At 42.7% G+C, this 26329-nt stretch overlaps 1 protein-coding gene across 9 annotated transcripts in view; it reads right to left on the bottom strand.

Annotated features, from left to right (window-relative positions):
* Nucleotides 1-26329, bottom strand: part of SH3PXD2A (SH3 and PX domains 2A) — a 310946-nt gene that overhangs the window by 14147 nt on the left and 270470 nt on the right. For 6 of the 9 annotated variants that reach the window (XM_066619736.1, XM_066619737.1, XM_066619738.1 and 3 more), the window contains 3 exons: nucleotides 20857-20970; nucleotides 17303-17386; nucleotides 3187-3304 (listed from right to left, as the gene is read on the bottom strand). In XM_066619736.1, the coding sequence (XP_066475833.1) occupies nucleotides 3187-3304; nucleotides 17303-17386; nucleotides 20857-20970 (316 nt within the window). The remainder of the gene's footprint in view (nucleotides 1-3186; nucleotides 3305-17302; nucleotides 17387-20856; nucleotides 20971-26329) is intronic. The other 3 variants (XM_066619739.1, XM_066619740.1, XM_066619743.1) reach the window with 1 other exon arrangement.

The raw sequence follows: 26329 nt of genomic DNA, 5'->3' as shown, positions 1-26329 counted from the left end.
GAACAGACCAGTTTTATGGTTGGATTTGGTGGAATGTTAATGAAAATACCATTATTGTCATGATAAACATCACAAGAGTAACTGTTGTTGAACCTTAACAAGCAGAGCAATGAAAGGAGAGCAACATTTTCATATGGCAATGTCTGGAATGCAACCAGAAGTCTGTGACATTCAGGTCCTGAGGGAGGGGAAGAGCACAGCCATACTGCCATTTGAAAATCCATTAATTTTTGTTAATGCTATATGAAGAACGCTAATATGCAAACCATAAATACTGAGGAGGAAAAATGGCCTCTGTCTGAGCATTTGCTTCCCTCTAAACATCTGCTTTCCAGCTCCAAAATACTGGAATTACTCCAGAGGGTAGCAAACTAGGAAGGGAGAGCTGGAGGAGGAAACAGAGAATCAGTACAGAACCATGAATTTTGGAAAATGCTGTTTTTAAGGAGGTGAGCGTTACTGGCTTTAAGGTGGAACCCACACAGCCTTAGGCTATCTTCTTCTTTGGGACTTGAATCCATAGTTGAGATGCATTCCTACAACAATTTACAGTCATTCTAAGACCAGTTCAAAAAAACAAAACAAAAACAAAAAACTATGCTTGCATTTCAACAGGATTTCCAGAGAATTGATGAAATGTGAGATGCTTTGCTTCTTCCCCCTTTCCCTGTGAAATATGCAAATCCTTCATGATCCTCTGTACATGTTGTACTGTAGTGACTGGAAAATAGGCACTTGCAAGATGTTGGAGAAACCAAGAGTGGAGACTCAAGAGGAGTGTTCACTGAGTTTGAAGGTAGGTTCTTCACCACTCTAATTTCAGTGGCACATGCATGTATAGAAAATTGCCCAAGTTCTATAGGCAAATGGATTAGCATGCACATATTTTTGTGTGGATTGCATTAATTACACTGGTGATGTTACAGGAATTACAGTCATAATTGCAACTGAGCACTCTAGTTCCAATTATGTCACCTAAACACCTTCTCTTTCATCTTCTTTGCCATCAATTAGATAAACAGCAGCAAGGGAAAGAAGAAAGCGAATTAGGATTCCAATCTCTCAAGAATACAACTGGTCTCCAAAGTCATACCAGTAGGTAAATATCTTCCACAGGCGATGTAGTCTGCTTCAGGTACTGTATGGGAATCATTTATTGCCCAATGCAGAGGTCTTTTCTATTGCCTATGGTATGATAGCGGATCCTTTCTCAAAAGGTATGGCACAGACAGCATCACTAAGCGAAGTAAGAATGGGACCGGATAGCCCTACCCCCTCCAATACACACATAAAAGAATCTGGTGAGCTTCAAAGTTGGAATAGCAGGAGCTGCTTGAGGATTCTGTTTCAACCTTTTTCACGATCTGTTTTAGATTTGCATCAGCCTGGTTTGAGCAGAGCCCATCTTCATGTATGTAAGCCTGCTGGCGAGAGGTGCCTCTCTCAAATGGCTAAAAACCCCAGCTAACATTTGAAGGCAGGTGTTCTGTGCTGGGGAAGACATGGCATAAACTTCAACCCCAGCCATGCCATATGCACACTTTTTAACAGGAATTTAATCTGTACAAAGTTAATGGGTCCCTTACTTTGGACTCTCCCTCTTCAATGAAAATATTCCAGGCTGCAAGAGATTCTAAGGCCCTTGCGGAGCTTAAGAGAAACAAAAATCTGCCAGTGACTAGAAAACCTTTAACACAGAAAGCAGTTCAGTAATAAAATCAGGAGAGTTTGTGATGTTGTTCCTCCTCCTGCAAAGTACTGGGCACTCTGCTCCTGAACTTTTGGCTTGGGATTAAAGCCCAGTGAATGAGTTAAGAAAAGAAGAATGTGGAGACATCAAGCCGGCCATTCTTTGCTCATCATGCTGGAAATCTACTCCCCCTCTATCAGCTTTCATTTGTTATTGAGAGGAAGGTTAATAAGAAGGATGCAACAGCGAACGTGTTTATGGAACATCCAGAACTCTGTGTGGTTCCATTATTCATTACTCTGATGCATTAAGATGGCCAAAAGGCAGACTATGAAAGAAAATGACAAATCTACAAAAATCTCTCTCTCTCTCTCTCTTCCACACTCAAAGCCAAACGATTAAAAAGGATGGTTCATAAGATACTGATGTGCAATGGGATCTCTAGGGTCATCCAGTAAAACTCCTCACAATGAGGTGAGATTCATAGGTCCTATTCTCCTTGATAATTTTTTTTAATTGAAGCAATTCTTTAGAAGCCATCCAGGGAACAGGTTTCTGTAGCTGCTCTAGGAAAACAGCTCTTTTGCCCCACTACTTGTCCAGTTAAAAGATTCTTCCCTGCTGACTGAAGGCTGCAATCCTCTGCACATTTGCTTGGGAGAGAGGCCCACTGAACTCAGTGGAATTTGCTTCCCAGCAAACACATACAAGGGGATCAGGCTGTTAGTCTGGCTGCTGCAGCTAAAACCAAATGACTTCATACTGTTTGCATCTTTGATTTCTCATATCAGCGAGCAACAGCAGTCTATTATGTTGAGCACTGCTAACACATACTGCTTACGTGGCATTTAATATATCTGGTACAACGCCATTTAAGCAACCCAGTTTACACTTGAAACTAGCCATTTAAGGGGATTGGACTACCCAGAAGGAGACACTTTGAATTACTGTCTGAATTAGCTGTTCCCCTACAATTTTTTCTTCGTATTTTTGCCTTCAATCAATCAACAAGCATGTGAACAGAACACATTGCCCTCTTCATGGGGATTTTTGACACTGCTGCATGCACACATACATGTATACGAACAAGTTGGTAACAACTTTCCAGTGTTATTAAAAGAAAAAAAACACCAAACAATGCAATTAATGTTTACTTGAAAATAAATCCAACTGTGGCCATGAGGCTTGCCTCCAGTAGACAGTGTACACTTGCAGCTGAAAGATCTCAGCTGCTGAATCGTAACACACACAGTGTCCCTCTTAAACTGGATGCAAATCCTAACCTCAATATTTGCTTTATTCCCCCCATATTTCCACTTATAGCAACTCATTGTTTTAATACACATTTAATTGGTTCCGTACAACTTCCCTAGCATTTTCAGTTATAAAATACCTCCAGATCCCATTTTAGATACATAGTTTAGAACATGTTGTTGTCAAGCTAATATTCAGAAAGGCTCCTCACCAACCCCAGAAGGATTTCATTTGATCTTTACCTTATGTACCACCATCCTTCCAGGTTCTTCTGAATGACCTCCACAGTGACTCCCTTTTCAAACCCAATCTCGTCCTTCCCCTGGCTGGTATATGGCTGGATTGTGACATATTTCTCTTCTAGCAAAGAGAGAGAAGGCAACATCAGTTAAGAACAGAACTTGCCCCAACAGTTTCTCTTCCCCAATTGCTATTAACAATGGTTTTGCAGCAATTAATGTGGAAGCGTTGCAGAGGTGGAGCTTTGCTTATGAGCCCTTGTACCTATTAGCTATCATGCTGTAAGCTATCAGCTCCTCGCCACCGCCCTGCTACTTCTATGCCAACAAATGAGACAGGGTCTCTGGAGGGGGCTCCCCCAATTCTTACATATGGTATGAACAAAAATCAAACTAGCTGCCAGAGTAGCAAAGCATCACTGGAGGAACTTGCTCCAGCTGGCTCCATTTAGCACACACATGGTTATGTTAAACACTGCATTACTGGAATCTGAACACTAATGCTGGAGTGTGACCAAGACTCCTCCAGCTCAAAGGAATAGACTGACCTAGCCTCTTCACACCCCTAGAAACATTACAGTTTTACAGCACTCAACAGTTCGTATCTAGTTTTGCATGGTTAGATCATACTGTATCTTCCCCAAATCTCAATGCTCACAAGAGAAAGGCATGTGTCACTTACTAGGTTTCTTTTTACATGCAACTTCCCTGCAATGTTCTAGCTTGAGGAAAGATGTTTGGATCCCACATTCCAAAATTGAATTCATAGCAACTGCATACTTATTTGCAACCCCCTCCTCCCCTAATCCTTTAAAAAGGCCCAAATGTGCACAAATGCAAACCCTAATTCTAGGCTATGCATAAATCTCATCACCAAGTGTAGATATTAGTAGCATCCCTACAGTACCGTGGTTTCCAACCTTCATGAGCCCAAGGACTACTGAGGAAAAAAATTGGAATTGTTGTGTACACACTGTAGCTGTGGGTTGTCTGGTCTCTGCCATCTGGGATGGTCCCTCTCCTAAGCTCCCCCACAGACTATCAGAGACAGCAGAAAATGGACTGCCCACAGCCACAGCTGACACTTCAGGGACTGTGGTAGTCCTTTCTCCTCCCTCTTTGGTGGTCCATGGGAGCTTGCTCCCTCAGCAAGACACTGGAAGTGATCAAAGGTGATTTTTTTTCCCTGAGATCTCTCAGACCACTTCTCAGGGTCTCACAGACCACTGATTGGGAACCAGCACTATAGTATAATCTCAACAAGGAGAACTGGGACTTGAGTATTCCATACCGAAACAACAGATGGGCTCTCTATGAGAAATAGATAGTTTAATGCTTCTTCATTTTATATGTATAAATCTCCTTTATATATAGATCTCCTCTCTGGCTTTTTGTATCCCAACCTTATAAAGGAGCTTAGGTGGCAGCACGGGACTACTTTTGCAAGAGATGCTGTAGATGAACCATCTCCACAGTGACTTGATGAAGTCAAGCAAGATAGAACCTCTTGAAAGATTTTAGCCTCTCTCACTCTTTCCCATGATATATCTTGTGGCACAATCCTAACCAACCTTTATGCCGGCGAAGCGTGGCATAAAACGCATTGCAACAAATGCACAACAGTGCACCATCTATGCCTGCAGGTGCAGCATGTGCTGGAGCAGGTAAGTTCCTACTGGCCAGTGTAGGGGCAGGGGAAGGCGGGGAAGTGTGAAATGAGTCTGGGGAGTGTGGTGATGGGGGTGGGTGCATCGGGCCCATGGAGGGGGACAGGATCAGCAGCACTGGTGTGTTCCATATCCTATTCTCCTTCCTGTGCCTGATCCACCGACACAGGGCAATAGGACTTGTGCCACCGACATCACTGGAACAGGCTTGAGTTGCCTGTAGCAGCAGCTGGGTCTTACCTAGGCAAGGAAGAGACTTTCTGCCTGCTAAATTTTTCTGCGGAATGCAGTGCAGAAAGTCTTCTGGAGGGCTTTCTGAAGTCCGTAGAGACTGTGCACGTTCACACCCACGGCCTCTGGGGGCTTCAGAATAGCCGTTTCAAGACCAAAAAAAAAGCCCCTGGAGAGCTTCCCAAGATCTCAGAATGCCTTAAAAGGCATAAAACGTCACTTATAATTTCCGTCAGGAAACCAGAAGTTGCGTATTCCGGCTTGAAACAGCTATTCTGAAGCCCCCAGAGGCCGTGGGCGGATGTGCACCGTCTCTGCAGGCTTCAGAAAGCCCTCCAGAGGATATGACCCTTCAGAGGGCTGAAGGGGCAAAAATAATAGATTTGCTTATCCACAATTTTTGCCATCTGTTGGGAGGGAGGGTCCAAAAAGGGATCTCAGCAGATTCTGAGGCCCTACCTGTATACCACTATTGCCCCCCAAGGCAGGCAACTACATTCATGAAAGAGATGAATGTGCTTCCCAGATTGCATTGGCAGTTGTATAACTGCATGAATCAGCTGGTCATCTCTACTGCTTGAAAAATGTTGTATCCAAATTACATGCTTGAGAAACTTTCAATATCAGAGAATCAGAGCCCCAACAGCACATGGTTTCAGGCTTCTGTGAATGAAATACTGATTCTGAAGGCTAAAGATGACAAGCGGTAGCAACAATGCATCTTAAATGGAGTGGAAGGGAACAGACTCCTGGCTACATGGAGCAGACTAGCTCCAGTTGGCCATATGAAGAAAGGTTGGTGATCATGAGGTCTTGATCACCCAAGGTAAGTAAACCCTATCAGAATACATGACATTCTGAACCAATTCACATATTAATGAAACCTACATGATCTGAAGCTTAAGAGTAGCTGCCATACACACGTACTGCTGCATAAGTAACTGATATTTTAATGGTATATTTGAAAGCAGCTTGATGCATTATACTGATAGGTTAAGTATTAGTAGCTCAAATCAAGCCCATAGTCTGAGGAATCAGTTCCTAGTGTCATCTTTCTCTTATTGCAGATCAGTGGCGTAGCTAAGCCATTTGCTGCCCTGTGCAATGAACATTTTGTAGGCCCCCCCCCAACAAAATCAAATTTAATTAATTAAATTGGGTCTTTTTTATTCATTAAAGTGAGTGAAAAATGTTAGTTAATGTTTTGAAAAAGCAAGCATTTGTTGAAATTTAGGATTGGGCCAGAAGTAGTATGAATTAAAAATAAGTTGAGTTATTTATTTATCTATTTAATTTTTTATCCCACTCTCTTCTGAAGGGCATCTAAAGTGGTTGACAACAATTTAAACATATATACATCTACAATAAAACTGTAAAATGCAATGTAAAAAAAAGCAACAAACAATCACAAGCATAATGGATGAACACACAAGCACATAAAATACAATAATCAATAAATCATAAAACCATCAATAAAAATAGCAGGTGTCAGGTGCTAGAGAAGACTGAAATTAGAAGGCTTGCTGAAATAGAAATGTTCTTAGAGATCACTGGAGGCTTCTAAAAAGGGAGGAAACCAAAGGGGCCCTCTTTCAAACCACCACTCCTCTTACTTCCACAAATCTAAAAGGCATATCTAATTTAGAGCCCAATCCAGTGCCTGTCTACTCAGAAGTAAGTCCCATTATAGTCAATGGAGCTTACTCGCAGGAAAGTGTGCATATATAGTTTGAGAGGTGCAGGGAGCTGGAGACAATCATAAGAGCCAGCAGCTTACCTTTAGGAACTGGAATAGAATAGGGATTGATGAATTACAAATAAATGATGAGATGATGATTATTACTAAGAGGCCAGGCCAGGCCTGCTCTGAGTGCCAGGTGCTGCTCAGTGCTCCAACTGCAGCTTGCCTGGCATGCCTTGCCTTGTGTGCTCTCCTCTTCAGGTTCCTGTGCAGGGAACTCATCACAGCCAGCCAACTGAGAGCCCAAGCCTATGCATGCCTTCTTGGAAGTAAGTCCTGTTATAGTCAATGGGGCTTACTCCCAGGTAAGTGTGGATAAGATTGCAAGCCTGGTGAGCAACTTAGATTGGGCTGCAGTTGTAGGCACTCACTGGCTAAACTTTTGCCCCCTCCCTTGCACTGGTCCCAGTGTCTGGTTGCCAGCTCTTCCCTCCCAACCTGACAATGTTTGGAGGGGAAGATCGTGGCATCCAAGCCCACCGCAACTGACACCAGCGAGATTGAAGGCAGGGAGGGAGGAAGGCGAAGGGAGGACAGAAGAGGAGCAACATCAAGCAGTTCCCTCTTGGCTGCCAGCCCTCGCCTGCAGCAGAACCTAGGCTACAGTCCTATGCAGTTTCCTGGGAGTAAGCCCCATTGACTATAATGGGACTTACTTCTGAGTAGACATGCATAGGGCTGGGCTTCTAAGTCTCTCCTCTCTCCTATATGCTTCCCTCCGGTGTGCCTGTCTGGAGCTAAATTGTTGCCCCCCCTCCCCCCGCAGGCAGCAGAGATCGAACTTCTTGCTGGACATCACAGCAGTCGCGGAGGGCAAGCAGCAGCAGCAGACCATACAGTCCCCAGCTGCTGCTGCTGCCTCCACCATCTCAGCTGCTGGGCTGGCTGCTCCGCCCCGCCCTTGCAGCCCAATCTAAGTTACTGGGCTGGGGAACGGCAGCAAGGAGCGAGTGAGTTGACTGTTGTCCCCCATCTCCTCTCTTCTGCTGCATGCCTGCAGGGGCCTTTCTCCTCCTGTGGGCCTGTGTATGCCCTGCAGCAGCCCGATAGTCGCGTGGGCATTGTTGCCCGCGTGTTGTAGGCCCCCCACCCTGTAGCCTGCACATTGTAGCCCCTCCCACCCTGTAGCCCGGTGCATTTGCTACCCCCTGCACCTCCTTAGCTACTCTACTGCTGCAGATTTGATCAGCTAAGCACAGAGCCATGTTACTGAGGGAGACAAAAACCCCATTATTTACCAGCCAATCAGAACTGGAGGGAAAAAAATTGTTTTACACTTGGAAATAGGGAGATGGGCAGATGAATACCAACAATGAAAACAGAGTCATCTCTGTCCTCCTGAGGCCACTTGTGACATTCTACTTTGCACATGTTGCCATCTGCACAGCTCATGGCTCAACGGTTGCTGGCTAAAGGGAAACAGAAAACTTGGAAGCCTTGAGGGGATAGAGAGAGAGAGAGAGAGAGAGAGAGAGACTCATTATCATTCTTTGATTTCCAAAGAAGATGCTGGCATAGCAGCCAACAGCAACAGTCTCCAACGAACCCACAGCCTTGCCTCATTAGGATTGCTACTTTTGGACTCTTATCACAAATTAGGACATGCTGAGCCATCAAAACAAAAAGCTCTGTAACATCATGCAGAAGGGAAAATTATATTCTTTTGTGGGAGACAGGGAGTCACGACTGGGACAGATTCTCAGGGCGCACAACTATACTACAGCTTTAGGCTGGTGTAATAGTCTGTTCTTATTATCCTCTAGGGTTAGGTATCTGGAAACCCTCAAGGATAGCGAATTTGCAGATAGCAAACCATTGATACTATGTGATCAATATGGTTAGGCACAATATGGTTAGGTACATGGGGCGAAGAGGTAACTTCCCTGCCATAAGAAGAATCCAGCAGAGACCCTCAGGAAGCCAGAGAGGCCCAGCAGGAAGTGCCAAAATATATCTGAATGCTGCAGACACCTTCCAGAGGCTACAGAAGCCTTCACAATGGCACCTGTAACCAGCATAGACCCTTTTAAAACAACCGGTGGAAGCTTCCACTGGTTGTTTTAAATGAGTCTGCACTGGTCACAGGTGCCACTCTGAAGGCCCCTGCCACCTCTGGAAGGTCTCTACATAGCAGATAACAAGAACAGAGGAGCAGATAACATGAGAAAGTAGCAATTCTGCCCCTTACAAATAAGCAAATTCACACATAAAGAGACTGCAGTTGTGCTGTCTCTTGGTAATGGTAGTGGTGGTGGGGAATATTCTCAGCATTTTTAAACTACTCTTTCCAGGACTCCTTAGGGCAAGATATGACAATTAAAGTGGTACACAATCAGTATAAGTCAGTAGGACAGATAGCCCTTAAACTTTAGGTTCAACTCTTATGTTACAATGGCTTATGCTTGAGACAGAATTGTGCAGACATAGTTTGATATGCACAGCACTTCCTTTCACCGCTGTTGTGGTAGCAACCCTAGTGGAATGACATTTTTGCAATTCCTTTTGAAGCATCGTACTACAATGATGGCATACGAGCCAGGACTTGCTTGGGTTGCTGGGATATTGTAGGTTTTAGGGGGCCACATTTTGCTGTCTCCGTCTCAGAATCATGCAATGGTTGTTGACAGCAGATTCTTTAGCAGGAGTCTGAGCAGCTGAAGTGTTAAGAATAGACAAGGAGGCCACATAGGAACTAGTTAAAGAGTCCGAAGTTTTAAGGCTTTGAAGGTGAAAATACTGAACTGTTAGGCAAAAGGATTTCAAGGAGATTTGCACTTTAGATAATGGAGTGCACACAGATGGTTAAATGACTTTAAAACAGCACATCACTTCATTTCAGAAACACACTGTTGACATATCCCATTGTGACTTTTATAGGGAGACAATAAAAACCAAGATCTAAACCCAGATATTTATGATTTAAGGGTCACAAGGGGTGTGACATCACTGCTGTACAATCTGTTTTATGACTCTTGCATGCTAAAGACTTTTCCGAACCCCCCCCCCCCGCACAAAACTAGCAGTTCCCTGCCACAACAGTTCTAAATACAACAACATCTGTTTTATGGAGGCACATGAAACTGTGCATATAATGAACATACAAAATACTTGAGACCTGATACTTGAGACCAAACTACATTTTATACATATAACTGGTTTGGACGTGCTTAGTCCTTTGTTGCTAAACACAGTAACTGAGGACCCAAACTGGACTGGAGCAATAGAGGGACAAAAGGTCCCCCACCCTGTGGCTACTCTTTCCCTTGGAAAAATGCTCCAGCTGGTGCTGAACTTCACATCATTGGAAAAACCCTCCCCAAGTTCGCCCATAGCGTATAACAATTTTATGTAAAGCCTAAATCTATAGGTCAGTGCAGCAAGTGTTCCCAATAGCAGTAATCATACATCAGCACACAACCCAATTTTGTCATGTTCATAACCACCCATAGTGGAACAGGAAACTATGTTCCATTCAAGCCTAAACAAACAGAATCAAAACTTTACAATAAATTCTAATTCCGCAGTTCCATACTGGAGTTTCCCTTTGAAGTGCTTTTGTTGAAAAATGGCAACTTTCAGATCAGCAGCCGAGTATCCTGGGAAATTAAAATGTTCTCCCACTGGTTTTGAATGTTGTCATTTTTGATGTCAGATTTGTAAAAGTTAAATCTTTTGGGGAGAGACTGACCAGCTTGTCCTATGCAGAAAACTGGCTGGTGCACCGATCCCAGCAGACCAGTTTTGCAAGAGATAGTACACAATAAGGTTCAAGCTTGAAGCCAAATTTGCAAAAGTTGTGTAGTTGAGGTTTTACCCATCACTGGCTCTACTTTCCAAGGATTCATTTCTTTAGGCATAAAGCCACTCAAAATTGAACCCGAGTCTTTTTGAAACATTCTCTTAGTTTATTTTAAGGTGAGAACAGCAAGGTGGAAGACCAAAGGCTAAAGAGGACATGGTCATAGAAGAATGCTGTAAAAGGTTCAACCGCTGTAGATGTTAGAGTCCCTGGTATGGATTTGTTTGACTGTTCTATTTTTAAGCCTTCTGTTCTGCAGCAGGAAGCCGTCATTAAAGTTTCCCTTTGCAGAGTGCTTTCACAGCAAAATATATTATAACATTTCCCGAATTACACTCACTTGGTTTCTCTCAGTGGTGGAAAAGAAGAAACCACAACACACATACAAGTAAGGTTTATAATTCAAACTGGCATTTTGAGTATGGGTCTGCTTGTAACCCATAAGCAATTTGGGACAGCCTCTACTGAGGCTAACCATAGAAAAAGATTATAATATCCAATGCATGCAAGTCGGCATTATGGGAAGGAGCAGTGAAATGTTACAAGAGCACAATTCTATCAGAATGACTAGTGGGGTATCAAGCTGGCCAAGAAGCATTTGAAATGGGTCTGAATAAAAACAAAATAGATCAAAGCACTGAGTTTTCAAGAACATCTAGGTGTGATATCCAAGTATGCCTAGTGGGCTTCATGTATCAACAGATCTTCCACCCTTTCTTATGCATTAGCAACTAAATTCTGGATCTTCACCACTTTCTGTATAGTACCCTGGACACTGGAAGGTAAAGGAAGTTAGATAGCAGTACTGACTGTTGGTTATCTTAGACACTAAGGGTGCCATCCTAACCCCTTATGTCAGTACTTTCCAGCACTGGCATAGCGGTGCCAATGGGACGTGTGCTGTGTCCTGCAGTTGGGGGGCACTCACAGAGGCCTCCTCAAGGTAAGGGGATGTTTGTTCCCTTCCTTCAGAGCTGCATTGCCCTTAAGTCAATGCTGGCAAACACTGACATAAAAGGTTAGGATTACGCCCTAACTGTTAGTGTATCTCCTCCCCAGTCTCTCAAAAATGTCTGGCAATATGTGGATGGCTTTTGGAAATGCACACACTCCACACATCCTCCACCCACTCGATACATGTCCTGAACATCCTTAAAAGACTCTGGTCTTGTTCACCTTTAAGCTTCCACTCTCAGTTCAGCTCTCTCATTCAACTCATGCTAACGTTCAACCATTCTTTATCTTTGACAAAGGATCTTGTGTGGCTGATGAAAACCACCCTAAAGCACACTGCTTTACCAACTTCTGTGGCTTACAGAATCATGAATAAAAGCTACCCAACTGGAAGCTCCTGTGTACAAATCAGGGTCCATGAGGGGGAGGGAAAGGGTGTAATTTGTACCTGGGCACAGGGTTAAAAAAGGGGCCCAGGAGCCAAAGGAGGGGCCCCAGAAATTTCCTGGGATCTACATTTTCCAATCTCACTTAGACTTGCTGCCCACGTAGGATGCTGGGGGCACTATCATGGGTGTGTGGCTGCTGCCGCCAGCCATACGCGATGCACTGAGGAATGCATACATGACACTCCTTACATAGTGTCAAATCTGGAGGAAACTGGCCTGCTACAGTAGCTCTTTGGTTTGTGGATCCACTTATCATGAATGAGTGTATCAGAGCTCAGGGACACAGCTGCAAGACTACAGCTGCTGCAAAAGCAAGTTTTGTATACATAGGACACTTTCCCTTCTAGTGTGAGCCTAAATATGATGATGCTAATTTTCAGGAATGATTTTCTACATTTAAAATATTTTCGAGAGACTTAGGAATGTGTTTGGTTTGGTTTTCCATATTAGTGTATTACTAGTTACCAATGTCACGAAGGCAGATAGACATGGGATCTGCATCGGGAAGCCTGCTAGACCTGGGCTCCAAAAACTATTCTGGTTGTTGCCACCCTCCCCCTGCTTTGTTTCCCCCCCTACCTACTCCTCCCCCTTTGGGAAGGGATTCAAAATAAACATTGCACCCCCCTGATAAAATTCCTCTCACAGGCCCTGGTACAAATGACATATTGCATATCCCTTAGGAAGTAATACAAGATGGCTTCTACTTGGCTGTTGTTTCACCTGCACAGACAACCAAAAAAAAAGAAAGTCTTATGATTTAGACATCTGACCTAGGCAGCACACAAATACAGTGCTTATTGGCTCAGAAGGACACACGCTGTTGTACTTATTGAGGTTGAAGTGAGACATGAGCAGAACTCACAAATTCATGCCTTTGTGTCCTAAGCACTATCTGTGACATGAAAGGGCTAAGACAGGGCAGGTTCTAACCATGAATCAGCTAGGGAATGTTCCCCCTTGGAAAGCTGGGGACAGAGGCATGCAGTCTGGAGAATTATCTAATTAAGGCTTTTAAGTAAAATGCAATAGCTCAAGTTCTGCGTCTTCCAAGCCACAGAAGAATTCTCTTTAAAATTCTTTCCCTACAGTCAGCAGTCTTTTCCATGCTATCTCCCCTCTCCTCCTCTTTGTTCAAATAACCTCTTTCAGGACAGCAAGTGATATCATATCCAAGAGCCAAAGGTCCTTCAAAGATCATCGAATGCTAAATGTTTTAGAGTGTTTTACACACGATAAATCCTCTGGTTTACAGTTTACTGTCATACTAGTTCTTTCTTTAGTGGTGTTCTTGCCAGGATGATCCTTGATAACAACTGGAACTCCACCATACGGCAATAAGTCAGGAACACCAAGCCTGGAATACAGCAGTTGCAGTGACCCTCTCCCTAAGGAATTGGGCAAGAGCCTAAGAATTGCATGATAATCATGGAGACATAAAGAGCTTTTACCACAGTTCCTATATCTCATTGCCTTTCCTTTCCATGCCCTCCAGCAACTGAATTAGACAGTGTTGTTTCTTAGAGGCAGTACAGCAAGAGGACGTTTGTGGATATTTGTAAGTAATTCCAATAAGATGTGGGAGAGAGCTAGGAAAGAAGTTTCTTACAAACTAACTCTCTCCTGTGTAGGAAGTGAGGTGTACCCTATATACACACTCTTCTAGAGCCCAAGTATCTATTTCCATATGCACATGCATGAGCCCTATCTGGCATCTTCCAATGCCATTTACACACCTGTTGCTGTAAAACACACCTGTTGCTGTAAAATGCAAGTATAGAGGTAGGGAACAGAGTAAAGAATATTGTTGGAAAGAACAGAGATAGGCTAGAACAGCGGTTCTCAAACTGTGGGTCCAGGAACTACCAGTGTGGGTCGTGACCAAATTTTTGATGGTTTGCAAAACTGACGGGTCAGATTAGGCTATGTGCTTCAAGGGTTAAACATGCTGCTACTGAGGGAAGAGAAAGCACTGCTGTCCAATCACCAATACAGTCACACTCCTTTGCATTTATAAATCAGGCAGCCGCCTCTAGGATCTCTAAAACGTTTGGGAACCACTGAGCGAGAAAGTTCTGCTACACTATACTCTCTTGCTAGGGTAAATTTTGAAAAATCAAGAATGGATTAAAAAACAAACTCAATATTTAATTACAAATTCTCACACACAATTAACAACTTACAGTTTATCCTGAGTTGATGCTGAACATTGACACTAGCAGATCCGATTTGCAAAAATGCAGTTTTCTGGACCCATTTTGTAATCTAGATGAAAAATGCGGACTCCAAAATGTATTCCAAAAGTACGAAAATTGAGTGGGCCCTCCAAAGGCCTTTAGGACCCTGCATCTATGATTGTCATTGGGAAGACAATGGGGCTTAGAGAGCAAGCCAGTTTGCTACCAATCTAGAAGGGGCGAAGAGGCATAGATAAGCGAGGGGAAGAGGCTTTGTGCCACAGCAACAATGCAAACTGCAATGTTGCGACAGCGCAGCAACCAACAGCATATAGCACCAATACAACAATTTGGGCCTTGCACAAATCAGAAGGGGGTGGGGTTAGGAAGAGTACGAGCATTGCAAAGGAAGAGAGTAAGAGAACATTGTAGGCAATGCTAAACACAAGGGTATCTTTGTCAACTGGATCAGGCATCTTGCAGTAGCACAATTTAATTTATTTGGAAGGTTCTATCCCAGTTTTGCATGGTTCAAGGAGGCAAGATTGCAACTGCAAGAGTATTAAATCAAAGGTTCTACAGCTACAGCCAATCACAGAATGGTAACGAGAAACAGAATTTCAACAAGTTTCCTCCAGTGCAAGTCCTGCTACTGCTGCAGCAATAGCTCTTTGCAAGCGCTCCTTCTTTCCCATACTACTTCCTCTGCAAATAGGGTTCTAATGCTTTAATTCTTGGGACTCTGCAGCTAGATAAGATGGCATGCATCTTGACATTATTAACCTGAGTGAAACACACTGAGAACTTCAGCAGAGGTATTTAAAAAAAGATCTAAAATGTGCTGTACTTGTATAATGAGAAATAATACGCCGAGTCTACAAACTGGCCGTTTACTTGTATTTGTACTCCAAGAGACTTTTGATCATATCCACTCAGCTTGGAAAGGGTCAAATATTTGCAGCAGGCCACATAACAGACTTCTGTGTGGCCTTTAAGAGAAATTCAGGGTCTAGGGTGAGGAGAACTGAATTGTCACCATACTAGACCACACACAGATTAACACATCACATGGCATTAGGCACAGGCCACTTTCATCCTCAAACCAAGTCCACTGTTCTTTGAAATTCTTTAGCTGCTCAGGTGGCAGCTCATTTTTCTAAGTTGTTAAGATATATGCTACTACACACAAAATGCATTTTAAAATTATAGATACATTCCTGGATGCCACTAAAAATCTCACCCGCCCAACTAGAGACCAGTTCAAAGAGTTATGAAATGGTAAGCCTGATTTGGTTGGATGTGCAGGTGGACCTGTTTTCTGCAAGAGACCACTATTAAACCACTATTAAACCACTAAAGACCACTATTAAAGACTATACCCCAAGATATACAGAAGTCCAATTACCAGAGAACACTGAGAATAAGGCAGCCTTGGACAATGTAAGTCAGGGCCATCCCATACATGGCGGGAATGATGCAACTCGCCTTGAACAATAGACTCCATCTCTAACCCCAAGTCTGTCACTGCCTCCCTCCAGCCTGCTGTGGACAGAGCCTGTCGATCTGCAAACCTACGCACTCACCTCACTCCTTGCTTGCACAGTCCCATAAATGGAAAAGGACTGCACAAGGAAGGAGCGAGGCAAGTGGGTATGAAAGCAAAGCACAACTATCTGTGCCTGGAAAAAAGCTGTGTATCCAATGGAGACCTGCTTCACTCACTTCAATTCTTCCTTACATGTTCCTTTTGAACTTAAAAGGAGCACATAAGGAAGAAACAAAATCACAGGGTGGACAAGCAGCCACTTCTTTATGGTCACTAAATAAGACAGGAAATGTCTTATTGCTTGAGTTCCCAGAATGACTTTGTTCTGGGCTTTTTTTGGTGGGGAGGGGGGCGGCAGCCACACTAGCAATAGGTGGCAGATCTAGTTGGACTATAACTGGTGTAGGTAGGTACAAACTTCAGCTTCTATCTTTTATGGAAGTACTTTAACAATTCCAATATGTCCATCAGTCCTTACTCATCAAAGAGTAAGGCAAAATCTTATATTTTGTAGCAACCAAAAGAGGCATCTTATACCAAGCCAAATCATAGGTCCTTCTGTCTCCATAGTACAGCTGTCTAGGCTCCTGGAGATCTTACAAATCCTGCTATTCAGGATCTTCAACTGGAGATGCTAGGAAATGAGACTCATACATGCATATTCTATGTTCTACCACTTTCCTTCAAAGGCTACGTTGTCCAGATGCCATTTTAAGCTGCAAAGCCTCAACCCATGTCCCTGAGAAAAGTAATATGAGCATTTTTCAAATCAATTAGAGACCCTGGGCCCAAACCTATCCAATTTTCCAGGGCCGGTGCAGTGGTGCCAATTGGGCGTGCGCTGCATCCTTTGGTGGAGTGGCAGTCAAAGAGGCCTCCTCAAGGTAAGGAAACATTTGTTCTCTTACCTCCAGACTGCATTGCAGCTGGACCGGTACTGGAAAGTTGGATAGGATTGGGCCCCCTGTCTCTTGAACATTTTAATATACTTCATTGAAGTTTCAAAAAGATAAGATTACCATATATAGTTTGAAACTACAGAAGAATCGACAGTGCTTTCAGAAGAGATTCTAAGTGCTTCTTAATTTTCCATATTTGCAAACTGAACATGACAGAGCCACGTTTATAGCAATGCATATTCCAGTCAAAATGGCTTTCTTGCCTTCTTAACATCCTTAAGAAGTGATGCTGCTAGAAACTAAGAGCCCAATCCTATGCATGTCTACTCAGAACCAAGTCCCTTTATAGTCAATGGAACTTATTCCCAGGTAAGTGTGGATACGACTGCAGCCTAAATGTTGGCAAGAGTTGCTGGTGAAAGCACATTGTCTGCTGAGATTAGTCCTGCTTTTGGCTCCCATCTCTGACATGCTCAGCAAGTAGCAACAAAATGCCACCCAACTCTGCAGGCTTGTTTCACTTGCGAGGAAACAAGACCCAACGCAATGAATCGCACCCATCACGAGCCATTCTTAGCAACGTCAAATAGCAAGAAAAGCAGCAGCAGCTATCAATTTGTGCACCCATCAAGGGACCACACCCCAAAGCTATTCACCTCGACTCTGCTGCCTGTTGACCATCCCTCCCAGTGTCCATCGCCGGTCCAAGCGCCTCAGGTGAGCCTTGCGTCTCTTAGAAACTAGTTTGGAAAATGGATGAAAAAATACAAAAGGAAAGAAAAAATGATGGACGGGTGGTGAACAAAAAACAAACAAACACACACATGCTAATTGCAAAGACTGGCCTTGGGTTAGCAAGGATGGGATGTAATAATACACTGAGATTAGTTCAGCAGCGGCAATAAATGGGTTAACTCTTTGAAGCCCAGGTACACACAGTTTCCTGAAGGTCAATTCTTCTCACTAATGTCAGTAGCAGACTGTGGGCCCGAAACAATCCAATTTTTCAGTGCCGGTGCAGCCATGCCAATGGGGTGTGAACTGCATCCTATGATGGGAAGGCTGTCATAGTAACCTCCTCAAAGTATGGGAACAATGGTTCCTTTACCTCAGGCCAGCACTGCGGCTACACAGGGGCTGGAAAGCTGGATAGGATTGGGCCCTATTTATCGCCAGACTCTGAGGCGTCAAGGGCCATAAAAACAACAAACAGCCAAAATATTGGCTTTTGATTAGCGAAAAGCCAAAAACAGTGCTTTTGCTTGGACAGCAGGATCTTTGAATCAGGAGTGTCTTTTAATGACATCTTTTGTGACATAGGGAATTCAGGGTCTTTTGTGACATAGGAGAATTCAGGATCTTAACAATGGTTGTAGCCTACTTCCTGATGCCTCCACTAAGGTCCAAACCTATACTACACATAGAGGTGGTGCATGCCTGTATGCCACCTGAATCTGTCATTCACTGCTACCTCTGTTCATACATGCACCCATCTTATGGAGGGGGTGTGCTTCCATCTCCCCTGTACTTATGAAGACTGTTGCATGCTACTTGGTCCATGCCTCTTCTGCTTGAACAGGCACAGGGATGCTGAAACCTCACATTCCTAGCTCATGCTCCTTACAAACAGAAGAGGAGTAGAGTAAGGAAGCTGCATGCAGCAATCTTCAAGTGCAAGGAATGGGCTAGTGGGCTCCAAATCACCTTTCCTTATTTCATAAGCATTGTGGGGAGATGTGATTTGGAGCCATAGCAGCTTCTTTCCCCTACATCTTCCTCTAGCAGTGCTCCCAGCAAGTTGGAAGAAGATCAGTAGATTGGCAGTGGAGCCAAATGGATTGGCAGGCTGGGGAGGGTGGCAGACAGGCAAGGGGCTCATCCATTTGCTGCCTCTCCACACAAACACTTCCAGTGGACTCATGGTTGGGCTACCCAGGCACTACACATGATGTAACCTTTGTAAGGCCTCTTCAGGTCAGTGCACATAGATGACACTACTGAAGCGTTGATGCTCAGAGGTCAATGCAAAGTTCTAGTAGAGTTACCTGCAATCTGAAAATTTCCTTAGACATCCAGCCCACAAAAGATAAAATACTTTTTTAAATGTGAACACAAAGCAAGAATGGCTATAAACATTGTGTCTGAAACCCACTCCATCTCAAAGCCAACCTGAAGTTTGAAAGAGGTGGCCAGTGCACCATCTCATACTAACAGACCAAATTTCCATTCATGGCTTTTAAAGGATTCAAGAAGTTAACGTGTCATGTCAAAGTTGACAAATTGGTCCCTACTTGGGGGTTATTCATTACAGACACTGAACAAAAAAATAATTGGAAAGATTTGTGACTATGAGATTGTTAAGATAGCTGTGCACAGAGGACACTTTCTTTTCAGGGCAAGGGGTACATTCTTTCCCCTCAGTTACATTCATAATTGGAACGCCAGTTCATTCACTTCTTGCAAACCAATTCTGTAGTTTATGAACAGAGATGTCAAAAGAGGAGAACAGTCTTCTACTTTCACACAAGTTCTCCCATTGCTAGTTTTCTCTTAGTTAAGGAAGTGAAAGATGCCCATGAGAAGAGTGGGGAAAGAAGGGAACAGGAAGACTTAAGCTAGAGGCCAAATACATTATGCTGCCTATCAAATGAGGTTCTCTTCACAATTTGCCTGGAATGCAGTTTCTCAAAGACACTGAAAAGGCATTTATGATGGGCAGGATACTCAGGACAACTGCTACAGGAGACTCAAGTACATGCCATGCAGCAAGGGCTCAAAACTCTGAGGGGTTAGTAGGCCGAACTCCCAATGGAAAAAGATTACAAGGGTCACACCCAGGTCTTTTTTCCAGTCACAGGTTTAGATAGGAGCAGGGACTAGTGGCCTGCACTTGAAAACATCTCTTGCCATCCAAGCTCAAATTGCCACTCATCACCTGCACTACTCATTTAAACCGTTTGCGGAAGAGGTTGATGCTAAGGCATACAGTAGCAGCCACTGCCCTGTAATACGGACATGGCTTTCTAGCTATGAATATAGTGCAGTGATGTGTGCAGAATATGGCAGAATGCTATAAACTGCATTGGAAACCACAAGGTTGAATAAGGGCCTAGGGCTCTATATTGGACAGCTCTGGCCCAGTTTCCATATACCTCCCTCGAGTTTTCAGTGCCCTTGAGTGCCCCATGCAGGGAGTGAAGCAGAAGAGAAGGCTGCCAACAGGAACATGGAGAAGGATGGGCTTGTTTACAACTAAGGTGTACTCCAAGTTTGTTCTTTCAAGCAACTGCATTAGCATCTTAAGAAGAGGCTGAATTTTTCAGGATGTTTATATAAGAGTATCCCACAAATGCATTCCAACAGTGTTCTGTTTGTGGATATGAACTTTTTATCTGGTACAAGTGTGCTATGCTGTTTCCTCTCACTAAAATTCAAGTCAGCCTACGTATCTCTGTCTTGGGACAGCCTCTTCTGTGCACAGTTATCTATGATATAGATGGAAGTGACATAAATATGGCATACAAAGACAAGAAAGTTCATACTACAAGGGAAAAAATTACTATTTGGACAGATGGATTTAATTAGCACCAGCTAAAATAGAGCAGCTAAAACCATCACCTTTTGGAGACAGGCTGTACATAAAGAATTTTTTTTTTAAATAGCAGTATCTGACTAGGACAAAACCAGAACATAGAATAGCATCTAGTAAACTGGGACAAAACCAGAACATTCATATTGTAGTATAGTATTTGCATTGGAAAATGTCTGAGAATGGAATATGAAGAGTGTTTTGTAAACAGCAGCCACTTTTCCACCTCCCTCCTCTTCTACAGAAGGTTAAAGCGAAAGAAAGAAGTGAGTGTTAAATTTCTTACAGACGATGGATTCATTATTATGCACATATTACCAATATCATAGCCACATTACCATTATCAAAACACAACGAGCATGACTTTACTGTTCCACATATGTCCTGAATGTGTATTATTTCTACAGCTCTTATCAGGTCTCTCATCAATAAAGTAGGCTTGACTGGTGGTAAAACTTTATACTCTTCCAATAGTCATTTGTACAATTTCTGGACACCAAGCCAGCCTTTGTGCTCATCAGCACAAGTATGTCAATTCTTACAAAGGTCCAAATGGGATTTAAAAGGGTGGATTTTCTTGCATAGATTAATCATTCCTTAAACTCCCCTCAACATTCTTACCTTCCCCTCCTTTGGACATGTTAATTTCAGAATCATCTCTAATTCCACTTTGGGATTCCAGATATGTGGCAGGGACCCAGCCCTGCTCTTCTGAGGTGCTCACAAACCACCAACCTATAAGAAAAAGGCAAAGAACATCAATCACTACACACCGAGAAAAACATTTCTTCAGATTTATCCTAATAATCCAAAAATTATTTTTCCACTTTTTGTTTGAACAATACACAGACCAATACAGTGTAATTCTGCAGAATAATCTAACAGAAGATCATGTAGGATCTACACCGACATACTGTGTTGAGGGTACATCACTTCTAGGTAATTACATTTTGCTTAGAAACATAGAAAACTGCCTTATAACAAGTCAGGCCCTTGGTTCATCTACGTGGGCTGATAGCAATGCCTTAGGGTTTCAGATAAGAGTCTTTTCCAACCCAGCCTGGAAACGCTAAGGAATGAACCTGGGACCTTCTTCATCCCAAGACTGCTCTACAACTGAGCAACCCCCCCCCCCCATTATTGCTTCATTATTTTCCATCTCATGGTGTGTATATACCAACGATCATGAAAAAAGAAAAAGCATGAACATCCTGTGTAGGCTACAAAGCTGCTGCTCGGTCGTCACAGGTTCAACAGCTTTGTGACCTGGCAATTTCTGTCTGAAGTGATCTGGTTTCCTTGGGAACAACACAGAAGTGTATGCTATTAGACACAGCTGGAAAGAAACAGGCCAAATTCCTACTGGTCCTCCTGAAAATAAGAGTGAAATGGCTCATGTGTCTGATCTCTGTATACAAGAGTGCACAACCATCCACATCCATAAATGTAGACTGCCTCTCCTTCTACCCAACAGAAATCAAAAGCCACACAGAATAAACCACTGATCTAGAGCCATTTCTAGAACCATTTCATCTTGAGCCCCAAGGAGGACAGACATTCATGGGTCCACAAGAAATTTGGAAAGACTTTGCTACACAGTATTCCCTATTGTAGAATTTAAAATTTAGTTACACTTTCATAAAAGGAGGGAGATTCTCCCAACATGATGTTCATCCATGGCAGCCAACAAAATAGTAATAAAAAAGAAATCCAACATAGGCGGCCCCTTCAGAAAAAGCTTCATATAGATAACCAGTTGTTGAAAATGAGGAATTGTTGATGGTAGGGAAGGAAAAGCTGGACATGATTTGGAATTACGGCCAGTAATTAAGTAAACAGACCAGAAGCAAATACACATCTGATCCTAATTTGATGGAAATGGTCCTATGAATTCTTCTTCAGAAGCCATGTTAACATGAGAGTGAAAAGGCCTGCCCCATAAAAGTTAAAACTCTAGTAAACCCATGAACTTTCAAGGATTTCATTTCACCCTTAACTTTCGTTTTGTGCAGTAGTATTTCACAGAACTGAAAAACTGGAATTGCCCTGAAGGCCATTTTTTACTCCCAGTTTAGGAGACAGAGTACACCAGATCAAAGCAGACTCATATAGCTTCAACAGCCAAATTTTGCCATAATCATCTAGAAAAAGACAAAAAGCCCTCTCAGTTTTCTCGATCACAAGGAAATTCCTTCTCAATGCCAAATAAATGCAGTCTATCAGAGAGCTGCATAGTGCCCAGTGTCTGGCTGTACAGAAAGACCAACAGCCTTGTCCAGCATCCTCGTGCAGACAGTATACCACACCGTACCCTACCAGCTTTCAGCCCTGCTTCTTATTTCTCCTGTAACATGAGGTGCAACTCTTAGGCAACAGGAACCCAAAGAACAACCAGTTTCCCTGGACCTTGCCATCACACTTCCAGCTATTCACTCACTATCCGAAGTCAACAAGCTCCGTGTGCAAATCGCCGCAGACAACTGCCTATAAATCAATCCCACAGATAAACAGAGGGCAGCTTCTGAGCCCAAAATAATGGAACTTCCCATTACCCTCAGATAAGTCGGGGGTAAAACAGGGGTGTGTGAAATTCTTTGAAAACGACTTGTCAAGAATTGTTCTGAGGCAGCAGCAAAAAGCCAAAAAGGAAAAAAAAATTAAAAGGAGATATTTTTACCTTCTTTTCCAACCAGGAAGGGAGGTGAAGATGCATATGGGACCTTCATAGGTTTTGTGAGGAGTACGGAGCTGCACTTCCATTGCAGCAATCCTCACACAGAACTACGATTCCCATAAGCACCTTCACAGCTTGGAGAGGAAGCTACGTAAAATAGCAATCTATTTTGTTGCTGCCTCTGAATAATGACTGGTAAGTAAAATTACTCCTTTTTTCTCACCCCACCCCCATGTGACCTGCTTCTCAGCCCAGTTCCACTCCCACCTCACCAGGCAGCTGCTCTCAGAAGCTTTATTTATTGTATTGACCCATGTATATGTTCAACCCAGGTTCTCAGGGTTACTTTTTGGCTATAATTTTTTTGACATACACAAGTATATATGGTACATTTAATGAATCATCTGTAATTTAATATCCATATAATGACCAACCCAATACTTTGTCGAGGGGCCCCCTCAAGCCTAGAGTCAGCCTATGCTAGGAGTTAGTGACACGAGTAGGACAAATGTGTTCCTGCCCTTTAATTGGGATCCAGGAAGTTTGCGTGTTCAGTTTTGTAAGGGAACTGCAAACATTCCAACTGCTCTTGGTTTCCAGTACCTATCCCCGGTAAATCACTATCCCTAGTTTTGCCTTTGGGGGATGCTGTGTTAACATTTTTAATGTAATTTCTAGAGTCATTATCATCACCCAGTAAAAGAAACAAAAACCCAGAGGAAGGCAGAAGTGAATGAGCCAGTGGCTGTAACTACTGCAAACTATGGCAATGTTGTGGGCTTGAAAGGTGCCAGACCATCCCAATTGCTGACTGTAGGCCTGCTAACAGAAGCATTAATGTCACATTTCCATCATTACCTTTGTACAATTACCTTTGAACACATTAAAACAGGTATTTCAGGGCTGAAAGTTTGAGAAAGCAACATGCAAAAAGAAAAAAAGAAAAAACTATAAAGGTTTGATTTCAAGAATGCAATATGAAGACCTGTAGAATAAACCCAAGGTCCCTGTTTTTCTGCATAAGTTCATATGCAGTTGCGTAGGAGTTGGATCATTGGTCAGTCTAGCCCAGCACTAGTTCTGTTCTTCAGTGTCATCACATTGCCATACTTCAGGACCAGCACAGAATAAATGCTCCACATTTAGCTAAGGACACTTGATAAGGCACAATTCAGGGGGACAATTTCCCAATGAGAAAAATTTTGCCATGTTCATTTTTCATATCCTCACTTGAGTACTTCAGGATAATATACTGTAAGCAGTTTGATCCGTATGAACGTTCAAGCTGCACTGAAGTGTCCTGCCCAAATGCAACAAAAAAGATCAACAAACACGCACAAATGCTATTACTTTAATACTTCAAGTATGGTTTTCATTTTTAAAGCCACCAAAACAATTGCATATAAAAACAAATCAAGGTTCTTATGGTAAATTACAGTGAAAGTCTAATGCCTGGGATAGAATGTTGGAAAGTGAGCGCGTAATTGATTATATACAAATATCAGCTTTCCTCAAACTATGTTAAACATAAATGTTCAGGCCTGAAATAGAAAATATAATTTGAACTTTAAGACTGCAATTTTGAAAGTCAGGTGACACAAATAAGTTCCATGAGAAGTCCGGGGTGGGGAGGGAGGAGGGAGTGGAAATGAAATTTATAATGAAAAATATGTAGAAATGTAAGGAGTGAATTGAAACTTGATGTTTTGGATCTACTATAGATATAATGTATTGTGAAAATTTCAATAAAATGTATATACAAAAAAAAAAAAAAGTTCCATGAGAAGCAAATGGATCTTATGCACGAAAGCAGGGACTTAAAAATCTAGTCTAACTGGATCCACATTGTAGTCAATACCCTTCCCTCTTAGAGAGAGCCACAAAGAAGGGCACCCTTACTGAAGTGGTGAAATTCTACCCACCGTTTTGAATGGGCTGTACAGGACAAACAAAGTTCAATCGTACAAGAGCTAAGAATGTGCTGAAATTACATCTTCAGGGATTCTATCTATTAGAAATGTGTGACCAAGAAGCCTGATGTCATAACTTTTCACGCAAGATGTTGCATTTTGGAACGTTTTGTGCAGTGGGGCTAACCCTCTTGGCAAATACACAGCAAGCCGAGGAAAAGTGCTTCTCCAATGCAGATTAAGAACAAACTCCTATGTTTTGGCATGGTTTGATTCTTGACTGCAGGGAGCGGAAATAGCAGTATGAGAGAGACACAGAAATGTAGGCTTGTTTGTGTCATAGCCAGGGCCCACAGTCTCTCTATGCCTCCACTTTACTTCTGTCCAAATATGCCCAGCTCTTGTTGCCTGTGTTGCTTCTGGCACCCATACCATAGAGTGGCCACATTATGATGGAGTCTGTCGATAAGCACATACAGGGATAGCTCTCAAGAAGAAAGATCAGAACAGCTACTTTGTCTCCATTTGAAGCACAAATCACTCAGAGATTAATTGATTGATTGATTGATTGAGACTTTGAGCAAAATTATAAAACCAACAGCTTCATAGATGTAGTTAAGGTTGTAGTAGTGTAAACCAGTATTCTTCTCCCAAGTCTCTACCTCAGAGATTTTCCTCAGGAGACCTGGCTTTCCAAAAACTAAACATAAAACAAAATCTATTTTGTGGTTTTCTTCCCTGCCTCAATTCTCTGTACAGGAGTTGAGCTTGACTTCACTATCCATTATTAAACTTCTTCAGCAACATTTGCAGGGAATTATGCAAAGTTCTCTTGGCAGGTTCCAGGACAGTATGAGGTTCACTGTTGCTCTCACACCATCGGTAACAACTTTATGGGACACTCTATGCCTTGCCGTCTCTTGTAAGACAGACCATTTCCCAAATGGCATCAGGTTTTGACAAATACAGGACTGGTCTAAGTATATACCCCTTCAGCATAACCAATTTTCCTTTTACTTGACAAAAGGACTTCAGAAACACCTTAGAGAATGGGGTTCAGATTCAAAACGTATTCAGAGGGCAACTATCAGTCTCAGGGCTGAATCCTATCATACTCTCCAGGGCTGATGCAGCCCCGGTATAAGGGAACAAACATTTCCTTACTTTGAGGAGACTTCTGTGACTGCCCCGCCACAGGATGCAGCACATGCCCTATTGGGATGGCTACATTGGCGCTGGTAAATTGGATAGGGGCCTATGAATCTAGACTTGCTTACATAACTCTAGCAAGTTTGCTCATATATCTATATCTATTAAAACACCTCCAAAGGCAAATTAAAACGTGGAATAATTTTTTTTAGAAGACTTCCACCTTAGTAATTCGCCTTGTTTGTCCATAGATTGTTTGTCTAAATTTACTTCCAGGAGGCTGCCACATTAATCTGTTGCAGTAAACACAAGAATCTTGTTGCTTCTTAAAGACTGACCAATTTACTTCAGCTGAAACTTT

This window comes from Tiliqua scincoides, chromosome 3, assembly GCF_035046505.1.
Source record: "Tiliqua scincoides isolate rTilSci1 chromosome 3, rTilSci1.hap2, whole genome shotgun sequence".
Taxonomy (NCBI): domain Eukaryota; kingdom Metazoa; phylum Chordata; class Lepidosauria; order Squamata; family Scincidae; genus Tiliqua; species Tiliqua scincoides.
Note: the sequence above shows the minus strand (reverse complement) of the source record. Positions and strands in the feature narration are given on the sequence as shown.